Genomic DNA, 14,727 nt, shown 5'->3' with positions numbered 1-14,727 from the left:
CTGTCTCCATCTCGGGCAACCACCTACAAACTGATGCCCATTTCAAACCCACCGACTCCCACAGCTACCTGGAATACACGTCCTCCTATCCACCTTCCTGCAAAAATTCTATTCCCAATTCCTTCGCCTCCGCCGCATCTGCTCCTAGGATAAGGCACTCCACTCCTGCACATCCTCAGATGCCCTCGTTCTTCAAGGGCAGACACCCCCCCCCCGCATGCACGCACACGTCGGGAACGCCCTCAACCATGCTTCCCGCACCTCATCCCTCACACCCCGCCCTCGCAATAACTGCCAAAAGACAATCCCCCTAGTCCTCACATACCACCCCACCAATCTCTGGATACAACGCATCATCCTCCGACAATTCTGCCATCTACAATCTGACCCCAACACAGATGTAAATTTTTCCCACCCCACCCTTGTCTGCCTTCCGGAGAGGCCATTCTCTCCACGACTCCCTTGTCTGCTCCACACTCCCCTCCAACCCCACCGCAGCCGCAGGAAGTGCTACACCTGCTCCCACACCACCTCCCTCACCCCCATCCCAGGCCCCAAGATGACTTTCCACATCAAGCAGCTGTTCACCTGCACATCCGCCAATGTGGTATACTGCATCTGCTGTACCCGGTGTGGCTTCCTGTACGTTGGGGAAACCAAGCGGAGGCTTGGGACTGCTTTGCAGAACACCTCCGCTCGGTTCGCAGTAAACAACTGCACTTCCCAGTCGCAAACCATTTTAATTCCCCCTCCCATTCCTTAGACAACATGTCCATCCTAGACTTCCTGCAGTGCCATAATGATGCCACCCGTAGGTTGCAGTAACAGCAACTCATATTCCGCTTGGGAACCCTGCAGCCCAACGGTATCACTGTGGATTTCACCAGCTTCAAAATCTCCCCTCCCCTCTCTGCATCCCAAAATCAGCCCAGCTCGTCCCTGCCTATCTACCTGTTTTTCCTCTCACCTATCCCCTCCTCCCACCTCAAACCGCACCTCCATTTCCTACCTACTAACCTCATCCCGCCCCCTTGAACTGTCCATCCTCCCCGGATTGACCTATCCCCTCCCTACCTCCCCACCCATACTCTCCTCTCTATCTATTTTCTCCTCCATCCATCTTCAGTCCGCCTCCCCCTCTCTCCCTCTTTATTTCGGACTCCAATCCCCATCCCCCTCTCTGATGAAGGGTCTAGGCCGAAAACGTCAGCTTTTGTGCTCCTAAGATGCTGCTTGGCCTGCTGTGTTCATCCAGCTTCACACTTTGTTATACCTGAGGGCACTTTGTCATAAATTCCACTGGGCTTTCCTCATGTAACCTTTTACTAGGGAGGAAAGTGCCTCTGCCTGGGAGCAGGAAGGGAGTTTTACTTCAGCTTCAAAGTCACACCCCAAAGTTTGGAAGCTGTAGGTATTTTGTTCTTAATGGCTGAACAAACAAAGTAAGGCATTCCAGATGATCACCTTCTCAAAATTGTCATTCGGTTAAGGTGCCTGGTTCTCTGCCTTGAGAAGTGACAATGGTTGCACATATTTGCACTTCATTAGATTGCAGAGGAATGCACCCTTATGTTGGCAACTGACTCACATGGTTGTGTTGCCCAGAAGTAAACTGGTTGATTAAGTAATGTGAACTTAGCAATGAACTTGAAGTCAGCCCTATTGATTCTGTTTGCAACAGCCAACTTGGGTGATGTCTGATATAGGATCCTGTTAACATGATTGGAAAAGTTATTGGTTATTGAGGCCAAAGACTTCAATTTGTATTATTTCACCCTCCTTCACAGTAATTGTTGCGAAGTTAGGTACAATACTTGGGGATTAGGGGTCAGGAAGTTAGAATTTGGTGTTTGTAAAATGTTAGAAGGGAATGCAGTGCTTGGTCCCTTTAAAAAAAATGTTCTTTTTCTATGTTTAGAGATTTTGAAAAGGATGTTTGTGAGCAACTTGAAAGTTTACAAGAGCACAAAGAGCACCGAACTTGAAACATTTGTATCAAAGGTCGTACACTTAGCAGGCCAAACAAACAGTTTTATTTTGTTATCAAGACAAGTTATGAATTTAGCCAGTCAATTTGAACCAGGCATTTAGATACCAAAAACCAATTAAATTTAAATCTGAGACAACAAGGTGTGGAGCTGGTTGAACACAGCAGGACAAGCAGCATCAGAGAAGCAGGAAAGCTGATGTTTCGGGTCCGGGGGATGGTTTTGACAACACAGTACCAGTCCTGTTGTAAAAAATTGATATGTCATCAAGGGTATAAAAAAAGGGCAGTCGGACAAATACAGGATGGTGAACTGCCATCTGCCAGAGTTAACCGCTCTAAGCTGTCAAGAGAGAATTGCTGGCTGTCACAAACTTCTCTAAGACTTGGCGAAAGCACCATCTAAGTCAAAGGTACCAGTGGCACAGCTAGCTAATATTCCTGACAAAAGACTGGATGGAGAAGGCACAGAACATTCCAGAAGAGACATAACCTGGCTATAATTTCGAGAGACTAAATTCTAATGTTTATTTTTGTTTTATATAAGTGGGGCTTGTATTTATTGGATTAGCATACCTTTAGAATATTGTTTTATTTGGGAATGATTAGCAGTTAGAAGGGGTTTATTCAGTTTGTTAATAGCATAGCTAATTTGTTCACTGTTAGAATTAGAAAAATAAATTATTACTCATTGATTATAAAGTGAGTGTTAGGGGTGTATTTTAATTAACAACTAGAATTTGCTAAAAGGCAGGTTACACCACTTTTCACACTCCTTTCACAGATTATAGGGCAAGATGCTGCTGTTCAGGTGTTTAGATGTTTTTGGTTTTAATTCTCAGAGAGGGGTCAACCTCTGCTTTATAACATAATTAAATAATACACTTTACATTTTGGCTTTTTTTGTTGAGAATCTTTATTCGTCTAATTAGAGAGAACTTTACTACATCAAAGCACCTCAGTGTCAACCTTATTTTAACCTTATTTTCCTGAAGGACAGCACCATTAATATAACAGCCAAGACCCTCCTTTGGATAAGATAGCTTCAGAGTAAGTCTCTCCAGCCAGAGCTCATCTGCTCCGTCTGTTCCTATTTTCTTTTTCTCTTTTTTCTTTCTCTTGTGTTTACTTTTTCTTCTGTCTTTCCCATCTTCTGCCAGGCCACCACTCCCGCCAAGGTCTGGGCCGCTGGAGTGGAATGTGGATGGCCAGTGGCCCGGAGTGAAGATGGCTACTGGTTGGGAACTGGTGGAGCCCAGTCAGACCAAGTGGAAGCCTTTATAGAAGGACTGTAATGTTTATGTTTTCAGCTTTATTTCTTGTTTTCCGAACTTACACCATACTACAGATACAATTTAACTTTATCTTTACTTCCTCTTTTTGTATTTAAGCTTTCCACCTTGGTACTTTGTACCCAAGATGCTCTTGACCGTTAGTGACATTCTGTACTTCACTGTACTCCATTTCTTTTGTAACCTGAGTACACATGACATTAAACCTAATTCTAATCCTACATGTGTATGCTTAGATTTCTCAAAAGTTTCAATGTGAGGCTTGAACAAGCACATCTTCATATTCATCCTGTGTAAGGTGTTTTTAAAAGCTAATTTTCGGTCATTCTCCATTGCATAAGATGGTGTAATTCAGTTACATAATGCAACTGAAAACATCTGTCAATTTTCAAATATTATCAGGTTAGTGCTGAGATGGAATGAAGGTGATTCAGTTGTTGTTTATATGGGGTGTGGTTGTGGAAATAGATAACTTCGATAACTTCTCTTTGACTAGAGAGAGAACTGGAAAATAAGTAAACTAACAGTAACAAACACTTCATGCGCAAATTGACAAAATCACTCTTTTAAAAAAAAAACCAAGGCTAAGAAGTGGTTGTTAGAATCATATAAATAGTAAACGTTAATTACTCGACCATTCTGGAGGATCCAGGTTTGATGTTTGGATTGTTATGACTGAGGCTAGAGGAATGCACTGTTGCTTTAATTCCTTACTCCACACATTGCAATACAAAATAGATCTCTTGTAGTTACCAGGTAAATTCACATTGGTGTTAGAATTGTTTTCTGGGTTTCTGGGGAATGGGACATCCTTTTTCATTTGACTGTCTAGTTACTGAAGCTTTTGGATATTATTACAGGGTTTTATTTTATTCGCTTCCACGCAAGTATAAATCAAGATCATAATTTACAGTTACAAACTAAACATAGGACAAACTTTATCGAGACTTCATTTATTTAGCTTGCAGTTTTGCTTGAAAATCAAATCAGTCAGGCTGATCAGGCTTGAACATAGTGACCTCAGATGAACAACAGGATGCTGAGAATCTGGGCCAATTCATTTCAAAACAGTGCCTCAGACAGGGATAGTGTTGCAATTTGTTACACCATGCAGTATTCTTTACAACATTTACATCAAATAAGCCAATGTATTTTAGTCATTCTAGTATTTCATTGTTATAGCAAAAAAATGGACTGGTACACTTAATGAAAGTTTTTTTTTTGTTCAATGGTAAGCTGTGAATAAGTTTGATTTTTGAACAGGATGCAACGTTTCCACATGGGCGTCAAAATTGCACTTACAAATTGCAAGTGATTGCATGGATGCCAAACTAGATTCATCCTAAATGTCACATTCTTAAATAATGAATTTGTTTCATTTTTAAAAACTTAACCTGATATGTTTTTGCAATCATCAGTGTAGTTGTCTCTTAACTCTTTATACAACTGTGAGTCTCTAGCTGTTGAAAATGGCAAATTAATCAACACTTTAAAAGTAAATGTCGTATTATTATTATTGCGTTGTTCTCAGGAAGTGTAGCCTCAAGTCAGCAAGATGACATTCCTAGGTCTATTCTTATTCACTGTACTATTTCATTACTTGGCTGTTGTAATGTATTTATTAGTTGGTAATTGTACAGCAAGCAAGCTGCTAGCTACCTGACCAATCAGTTTTTCAGTCAGCCAGCCAGTCATAATTGTATTTAATGTGATAATCTAGGTGTATAATCCAGAATGTAAATGCAAGTCTGCAATCTCATATTAATGTACATGTTCATAATAAACTTTTGAGGTATAACTTGATATGGACCTGACTCTGGTTATATCAAGTATTAGGGTGCCAGAAGCAGCAACAAACAAGAACTGAGGTGGCAACCGTGAAAATATATTTTTCTAATGAGCATTCCTCATCACCAACCTGAGTTAATAGTTGAAGTGCTATTCCTCACTCTAAGGACTCAAGTTTGTAGCATTCATAATAAGATAGCGATATCTGCAGTTAAGTGACTGACTCTAGAACAACTATTGCAGCATTCAACAAGAAAGGAAAATGACCAAATCTTGCACAAGCTGTCACTTGTTTAGAGGGATGAGATGGCTCAGCATTTTGTGACAAATACAAGCTAAAATGTTCCTAAAGGCTTGAACGTTTGGAGAAAGGTTATGCAGCATTTCGTTTGAAAGTTGATGCCCAAACCAGCATCAATCTTCCTCATAAGTGCAGCATTCACATTCAGGATAAGCTCAAACTAGAAATGGATTCCATGGTAGAAAACAAAATATTTACAAGGTTGAGCATCAGTTAGTGCAGCACCATTATTAGTGTTTTGAAAAAAAAGACAGCACTCTACCAGCAAGTTCCCCTCTAAGCTACTCACCATCCTGATTTGGAAATATATGTAGGTATCAAAATCCTGGAATTCCCTCCTTGATGGCAGTGTGGGTATACCTACAACAAATAGATTGTAGCATTTCAAGAAGGCAGCTCGCTAACATCTTCTCAAGGGCAACTAAGGATTGGCAATAAATACCAACCAGCCCACATCTCATGAGTGAGAGAAAGGGAAGTGGAGTTGAAATGCCCATCAGCCATGATTTAAATGGCGGAGTGGACTTGATGGGCTGAATGGTCTTACTTCCACTCCTATGTCTTATGGTCTTATTAATGCAATTCTCATCTCCAGTGTTAAGATTCTCAAGCAAAGGTGATACATAGGCCCCCATCCATATTTACTATTCACATTCAGTTGTCTATCAATAAATAACTTCAGCAATTTTCAAGAAAAAGAATGCAGCATAACAGAGAAGAGGAAATACTGTGCTGATTATATCCCATTTCATCCACTCCTAAGCCTCAAATCTTTGCCAAATGACTTACATAGGTCAGTTGACAGCTGACTCATCTTGAAGGTATAACATTGTAGGTTTATGTCTCAATCCAGGACACAAGCACAAAATTCAAAGCTGACACTCCAGTGCAGTACTCAGGGCTTACTCTACTTTTGGAGATGCCATCTTTCAGATGAGATGCTAAAATTGAGAACTCATCTGCTCTCTCAGGCCAATGTTAAATAATCCATGGCACTATTTTTAAGAAAATCAGGGTTTTGTCCCGTGCCCTGGCCAATATTTACCTTTCAAATTAGATTATCTGGTCATATCATATCTCTGTTTGTAGGAGCTCACTGACAACACTTAGAAATAATGTGTTGGCTATAAAGTGTTTTAAAGACATCCTGGGGCAGGGGGGAGTGGCGGTGGGTTAGGTTCATGGCAAGTGCCATATAAATGCAAGTTTCAATTTTTTTTTGCCAAACTGACATTTTTAATATCAGAGTGCTGCCAAATTATCTGACCACAAGGGTGAATCAGAATTTATGGGCTTCAGGTTGGTATGACAGGTTGGCACAACATCGAAGGCCGAAGGGCCTGTACTGTGCTGTAATGTTCTATGTTCTATGTTCTAAAACTGCAGCTAATAACTACGAACTCTAGATTTCTAGACTAACAAGGTGTAGAGCTGGATGAACTCAGCAAGCCAAGCAGCATCAGAGGAGCAGGAAGGCTGATGTTTCAGGCCTAGACCCTTCAAAAATTTCTTGTCTGGAAGTGCTTAATTCCAAGTTTACAGGTGCAAAGTGTTTTCTAAATTTTTTGTCAAAAATAGATTTTGATCCATTTATCTTTTCCCAGAATCTCAAGAACTAAGAATATTTAAGAGCATCTTTTGGTTGATACTGTTTTCCTCGATTCTAATTTACATCATCTGTTAGCTAGGGTATATTCCAAAAACGCATCAAGCATATCATAAAACCTACCAGATTTCTGTATCATAGATAATATCGCTGTTCTCCAGAAAACTGAACATGTACATGATAGAAATCTCCTTAAGCCCTTGGAAGCAGGAAAAAAAGGCAAGGTTTGGTTTTTGACAGCAAAAACGTGGAAATCAGCAGAAATGAAAACAACTTCAAGTTAATCTACTCTTCAGAAGGCAGATCCTACCAAAATAGAGTATAAAATATGCCCCACCGCAAGCCCTGGGTATCTCAGTTTCTTTAACATTTTTATCCCTGTATCTTCCAAATTTTGTGACCAAAGTATTTCCTTTTTAAAATTTGCTGTACAAAGATGTGCCTTACATGTGGCAAAAGGTCATCAGTATATCTTCTAATCTGTCAAGAATGCTTTATCTTCCAGCAAATGTATTCTTTAATATATAATCCCTCCAAGCCTTATGTTGAAAGTGGATGTATTCCAGAAAGGCCTTGAAGCATGTTTATTCCAGGGTGATAAGTCTATTGCATTTGGTTGTAAAGTCATTACAATTCAGGCAAACTACTCCAACATGGAAAGGGAATTATTGCTTTAGTTTTCAGAATACAAAAATTTTACGCATACCGCTTTATTTCATTAGTGTGAATGATCACAAACCATTGGAAATGATCTGTCAGATCTCTTACACATGCATGTCCATAACTACATCTCTTATGAATGATTTAATTGTCTCATATTTTAGTGAAAAATACACTGAAAAGCTTCCACTGTCATCAAGATCTAGTGCCATTTTGAATAGTTTAAGAATAATGGGAAAACAATATAGTTTAAAGAGAATCCATAACCCTTCTGACACTGCTTTGCCATTTGCTGAACCCGACCGATCACAGTCGCTGTTCCGCAGGTGTTGTCTTTCGCTATTGGGCCTACCTTTCCAGTGTCGCCTCTGCCAATGTAGCAGTCGATACTGGGTCCTCTGCTGAAAAAGCCATGTACACAAGTATGGCACAAACCAGTTTTTTGCATGGCTATTCCTGATGCTGTACAAAGAATTCCAAATCCAGCTAAGAACAGAAGTTTGAAATAAAACAAATTGCTGGAGCAACAGACCTGGCAGTGTCTGCGGGAGAGAAAGTCAAGTTAATGTTTTGAGTCTGCTGACCCTTTTTCGGAGTGTAAAGTGTCAGAAGAATCCCAGATATAAGTGGGAAGGGACTGATCAAGGACAGAGAAAATTGAGTCAAGGTAGGAAGACCTAAGTTTTGTGAGGCAAAAACGGATAGTTGTTTTTGCAGATTTTTTGTAAGAAGGTAGAAGCAGCTGTAGAAGGTTGGGGTATTGAGTGCTTGGAGGCTGTCAATGGGAGATCCCCAGATAAAATGACATTAGTGACCTTTGTGAACAAAATAGCCTTATGTTTGGTGGGGCCATGGTCTGAGGAAGACATCAGGAGGTGTCTGAGAGTTGGCACTCAACTTCCGATGTAGCAGTCAGTATGCTAGACAGCAACAGCACCACCCTTATCAGTAAGCTTGATTACAAAGTCAGGGTTGGATCTGAGAACTAGTGCAATTGGTTCATAGGAGATAGGTTTCAATGGGTAAGTGTGGAGTGGAGGTGCAGAGAAAGTATGGCAACAGAGGACTATCAGGACATTGAACGGTAGTGTGCAGGTAAAAGGCCAGAGGGAGGGGTCCAAGTAGAGGGAGTATGTTGGAAGTGGGTGAAGGGGTCTGTAGGACAGGGAGACTGTTGCCCAAGAAAAGATAATATGTCCGAAATCCACTGAGATGGAGTGCAGAGGGATAAAACCAAGACTTACTGAGTACAGAATTTTGTTGTAGCAGAACATAAGGTCAGAAGGGATCCTTGTTAAACAGAGCAAATTCAGCAAACTATTTCAAAATGTTCAGCTTACAACAGCTCTAGATGATGATCAGCAGATGCCCTTGAACAAGCTCTTGAGAAAGTGCAGCCTTTCTGATCATTGAGATGAACTATGACACACGTGGCTAATAAGTAATTATTCCACAAGCTCTTTTGCTATTATGCTTGACTGTTATAAGTATGGGTCACGTGGACTCACAAAAAAAGCAAGAGATTGATGTCTAAATCTGTTTACTGGCCCAACATCAATAAGGACATTGATCAACTGATTCAAGTTGTGTGAAATATCAATTCTATAAGCCTCAGCAACTGGGGAACCTCTCATTCCACAATTCCTCCTAAGCCGTAGAATAAGATAGCAGCTGATGTTTTCTAAGTCCAAGCATCCCAGTGACAATTGTTGGGAAAAAAAACATTTCCTTCCATGCAACAAATCAAAATGAACTGGTGCAGCAGCTGTTGTACAGGTACATCATTACAAGTGGACTGTCCGGCTGTGTAACAGCCTGGTATGGCAACTGCCCTGCCCGGATCCGTCAGAAACTACAGAAGGCTGCGCTCACAGCACAGAGTATCATGGAAGCCAACCTTTCATCCATGGATTCTATTTACATAGCTCGCTGCTGTGGAAATGTGACCAACATCAGCAAAGGCCCATTGTACTTTGGTAATGACCTGCTGCAACCTCTTCCGTCAGGCAGAAGATACAGAAGCCTAAACATATATGCACTAGTAGGTTCAGGAACAGCTTCTTTCTGACCATTATCAGACTGTTAAGTTGACTGTAGTCTCAAATGATGTAACCTGTATGCCTCTAAGTCTTTTGATCTGTATACAACTTTTGCTTGCTGTGAGCTGCCTGTACTGCTTGTAAACAAAGCTTTTCACTGTGTTTTGGTGTGAGTGACAATAAAGTCAATAATCACTCAATATTAACTGCCAAATTCAGTTTATTTGGTGATCCTCAGCAGATTTGTTTCTGACAATGGTTTGCAGTGTACTACTATACCTTTTCAAGATATGCAGGAAGTTGGGTATTCAACACATTGCTGCCTCGCTATCCCTGTAATTGTGCTTCAGGACCAACCAGCCCCATACATTTGAAGCATTGTTGAAAAGAAGGGAGAAAGTGGTACCTCCACTTGCATCGAGACAAAGCATTAACTTTTGAGATTTTTGTGCAAGTACATGGGTCTATGGAAGGATGAAATGACATCTTCTATAGCCAAGATCATGCAACAGTGCAACTAACAATGGTCAAATCACACATTGAATCAAGACCCATCTAGTTGTATGTGACCTGACTCCAATACTGAAAGTATTACACCTGACAACAGCCAGATATCTATAATGCATGAAACACATCCTTCTGCATTGACAGTACAGCATATTGAAGCTGCATAAGGAAATTTTGATTAGTTTGAGGATTAGATCTATTGTGCATCCACCAGAGCATTTAGAATAACAATTTATTGTTGCTTGTGTTAATGAAAATACAGAATGATGTGTATAAGTTGCCACAATTCAACACCATTTCAATTGCAGAAGTTAAAACAAATAATAAAGCCAGTTAGGACAAAATTCATCTTCTGTTCCTTCCACGTCAGCGTGGGATTCTAAAATAGCTATGGGACACTGCTGCCGAGGCCGCCAAAGTGAGGATTTCTGGACAGAATGCACCACCTTACTACTACCAAAGCCAACACCGAAGCCACTACATCACCACCAGAGCAAGGAGGGACGGACAGAACCCAGCATGTTGCCAATACCGAAGTTGCCACATGGATACCATAGCCACGAAGAATGAACCACCATGTAGCAATCACTACAGCCATTGCTGAAACCGCCACACCACCATCACGAGGAACAGACTAGATCTTCTGACCATGAAGCTGTTGATGAAACCATGGCCATGACAAATGAACATCTAGATCCACAATACGTAATTTTAAACATTAGGATAAAGAGCCAATGTGCTTCCTTTATTTATTAGAATAGATTTCCTACTGTCAAAGGGGAAATGTGTGATCTATTAATGCATAGCCCTCAATGTACCTCGACACTAGCTAGATGCCATCACAACATCTAATGATGCAGCATAAGAGGTCTCTGCCTTAATCTCTGTACAATCTCAACTGCTAGTTGATCTGTTTGCAAGCAACTAGCTAGCGAGAAAGCCAGCAAATTGTGTGTAATACATTCATAATGTAAGTAGGCATGTACCCAGTACTGTGTATACAAATCTGAGATGTTGCATTTTGTGTCTGTAGTTGGTTGTTGTTAAACCCTCGGATATCTGAATCTATGCAAACTCAATTCTTTGTGATGTGTATGTTGTGATTTTTTTAATACACACACACACACACACACACACACACACACACACACACACACACACTGATTCAGCACATGCACTTGTCTGAAGTTATGATTCTAAAGAAATCAGTAACACTGGGAAGAAAACAGCCACTTCTGTGTTTCTGTGGAAACAGATTAAAAGTACTTATATGCTGTTTCTGCAAAATTGTGGTTTGCTCGATAATGTACCTTATCTGAAAACTCTGATAAAATATTAATTTTCCTTTTATGTCTTTTCAGCAGCAGTTGGCCCATATGTGCCACCTCTGCAGCAGGTGTTCCAAGCACCACGACGACCAGGGATAGGAACGATAGGCAAGCCAATTAAACTTCTAGCCAACTACTTTGAAGTTGATATTCCGAAAATCGATGTTTACCATTACGAGGTGGATATAAAGCCAGATAAATGTCCAAGGAGAGTAAACAGGTATCAATCAGTCAACCTTACAATTCCGAATAATTTCACTGTGCAAAGAAATACAAAATATGGTCCAAGTAGACTATTCAGCTCCCTGTTAACTGGCTAATTCTGCCATTCATTAAGATAATGGCTGATCTGTGTGTTTCAAATTCCACATTCCTGCCTACTCTCTTTGATTATTTTGCCTAGCAAGAATCAATCTAGAATTGAGGAGCTTTGTACTTTTGTGAATGGAGATCACAGTCAGTTGTATTAATGTCTCTCATTCCCTTTAAGAATTATATAGTGCTTTTTCTCACAGAATATACTACCATGATACAAGCCTGAGTATATTTCATTGCAGTTGTTATAGTAATAAATGAGGGCCGACTTGTAAAATGATCTTTAGGGGTGGCCCTGCAGCACATTAGATTTTTTTCTTTGTCTCTTGATTGTATGTTCACAATTTTCACACGCGTGCACATTTAAAACTGAGTGTCATAGCTTGCTTAATAATTAAATCAAACATTTTATAGCCTGATTTTGCTGTTTTTTGCCTTTTTACAGTGTGTTTTTAGGATGCTCACTGGGTGAAACACAAGCCAAGTAGACTTAGGACCAAACTTGGAATTTCTCCCTCTACTGGTCATTTATGACCAACATTAATATCAAGCAAAAATAATCTTTTTCTTCATTGAATTCTATATATATTCAGATTAAAACCGAATGCACTTGTACACCAGTCTAATATTGGCTTTGATATGCATGTAATTTAAGGTTCCCTGGTCGTCATAAAATCTATGAAAAATTCAACTGTACAAGTACGTTTGAAAAGTTTGTTAAAATGGGTATATTTACTGTCATTTATCTGATACCAGAATAATGTTTTGTTATTTTTGTAGGATTTTTAAAAATAGTAATTGTATGTTATTCAAAAAACACTGGCTATACTGAAGCATGAGTTGCATTGAAAATGGAAATAAAGGCTGAGAAATTACATTTAAAAATTTCCATTGTAATAACAAAAATAGATAAAGTCAGCAAGCAGGAGGGAAGAAGGAATAACAAATTAAAAAATTTAAGTGCAAATCAAGAAATAGACTAGTGAAGTACAAATAGATTTCTTCAACTACTTACTTAGTTTGGTTCACCAATTGTGGAAGGAATAGAACTACAACTATTATACAAAGTTTTTAAATATTAGATCTTGTTATTGATTTTATGAGAAATAAATTGGTCAGCAAGTTTGTGAATTTGACAAGTCTTTCAGCTATCATGGAGGATCATGAATAACTGTAGATACTATAGTGGAAATAAAATCATCCTTTTTAATTGTATTGAGCTTCCTATCAGTTGTGATACCAATTGTTGGCAATACTAGACAGGTCAGATCCCAGAATGTTCCAGTTTAATAAATTAGTTTCTTTTAGTTAGTTCATGTGGTGGTTATTCGTCAAAACATTCATGTGAGGCTATTGATTTTCTTGGACAACAGAAGTTTATTACAGATGAATAAACTGAAAAGTCTATTTAAATGTAGAAGATTTGAAAAGATCTAAAATCACACAGCTAAAATGTTTCAACCTGTTGCTTGATATTATCCATTATAGAGACTCAAGTCCTGAAAAACTACACTACTATTTCAATTCTTTAGCTTTCTACTGAACTGGCTCCTTCATAATTCTTTCCTGTGGTCTGTAGTGGTAACTCAGTGAATCATATCCAAGTCTGTCAACACGAACCTTTCACTAACTTGAGAACCTAAGCTTTCTGAATTTGAATAATTTGCAGATTTCAAACCAAACTTTGGAAGATTCACCAACTTAACCTTTCTGCTACGGTGACCAATTCCCTTCACTGCCTTGAACTCTTAAGAGAGATGCTAAATTTGTTTTTGAACTCAATCCTGGTGTTTTCTGTGCTAAATTTTAAAAAAAATCAATACGAGATTCTTAAGTGAAAACAAGGCTTATGACCTTCTGTTTACTATACCCATCATAAACTAAAACAATATAAATATTTTTCTGTAAAATCACAAGGTCTGCAGTAGGTTGTTTAATGACAGATACTGGATTAAAGCCACCTTTCTGGAAGGACTGAGCTCTCCTTTTTTAAGAGGAAAACCCTTCATAGAAGAAACCAAAACCTAACTGCTTCTATTTTGAAATTAAAATTCCAGAAATGTTTTCAGTATGAATTAGATATGTTTCATCACAACATAAATGCATTTGTTGGTGTTTCAAATCATGTCCTGTGTTTAAACAAAAACTCCTTAATATGCTACACTTTTTTTAAAAAAGACTGGCTGATTAGAAATTAGATTTTGCAATTTGAAAATTAGGTGAATGAGTGTCCATTTGCAGTGGCAATGCAGTATCGACAATAACAGCTCCATTTATATTTCCCTTTTTTACATCAAACGTTTGATGATTCTGCATCAAACAAAATTTGACACTTGCATTCCGTGAGAGAACATTATAACAGATGACCAAAACCTTTTAAGGATCATCCAGGACAGAGTGGTAGGGAGACAAAGGTCTAGTGAGAGAATCCTAGAGTTTCAGGCTCAGTCAATTGAAGGCACAGCCATCATTGGTCGAGTAATTAAAATTAACAAAGTCAAAAAGTCTAGATGGTAGGATGTAACAGAACTTCAGTTAGATCAAATTTGAAAGTTTAATCTAAAAATCTCAAAGAATTTTGCATTTTATTGTATTTGAATCTATTTATGCCTTGCAAGGCTGCTATATTTCTGATTGAGGGGATAAAACATTCAGTTATCCCACCACTATTATTCTACTTGTGTTATCTCACATTTCGCACATAGGAAGACTTCATATGGTTCCATAAGGCAGACATGTTTTGAACCCAGAAATATTGTGTGCAAGTCCCAGGTCCATCTCTGACTCCTCAACCAGACCTAAATATAATCTCCCTGTGAATTCTTGCAGTCACTACAATAGAAATCAAATTTCTGCTTGCACTTCCGGTTACTACATTTTTAACCATTTTGTCTTTTAAACTAG

General features: G+C 39.1%; 1 protein-coding gene across 2 annotated transcripts in view; it reads left to right on the top strand.

Moving 5' to 3' along the window:
* The window catches only part of LOC125464959 (protein argonaute-1), a 118,381-nt gene that overhangs the window by 17,734 nt on the left and 85,920 nt on the right, over positions 1-14,727 (top strand). Inside the window, exon 2 of one of the 2 annotated variants that reach the window (XM_059654290.1) lies at positions 11,545-11,728. In XM_059654290.1, coding sequence (XP_059510273.1) covers positions 11,545-11,728 — 184 coding nt within the window. Of the gene's footprint in view, positions 1-11,541; positions 11,729-14,727 lie in introns of both variants that reach the window. The other variant, XM_059654289.1, reaches the window with a different exon arrangement.

The sequence above is a fragment of the Stegostoma tigrinum genome, chromosome 24 (assembly GCF_030684315.1).
Source record: "Stegostoma tigrinum isolate sSteTig4 chromosome 24, sSteTig4.hap1, whole genome shotgun sequence".
NCBI lineage: Eukaryota > Metazoa > Chordata > Chondrichthyes > Orectolobiformes > Stegostomatidae > Stegostoma > Stegostoma tigrinum.
The sequence above is the reverse complement of the archived record's forward strand: the minus strand, read 5'-3'. Positions and strand labels throughout refer to the sequence as shown.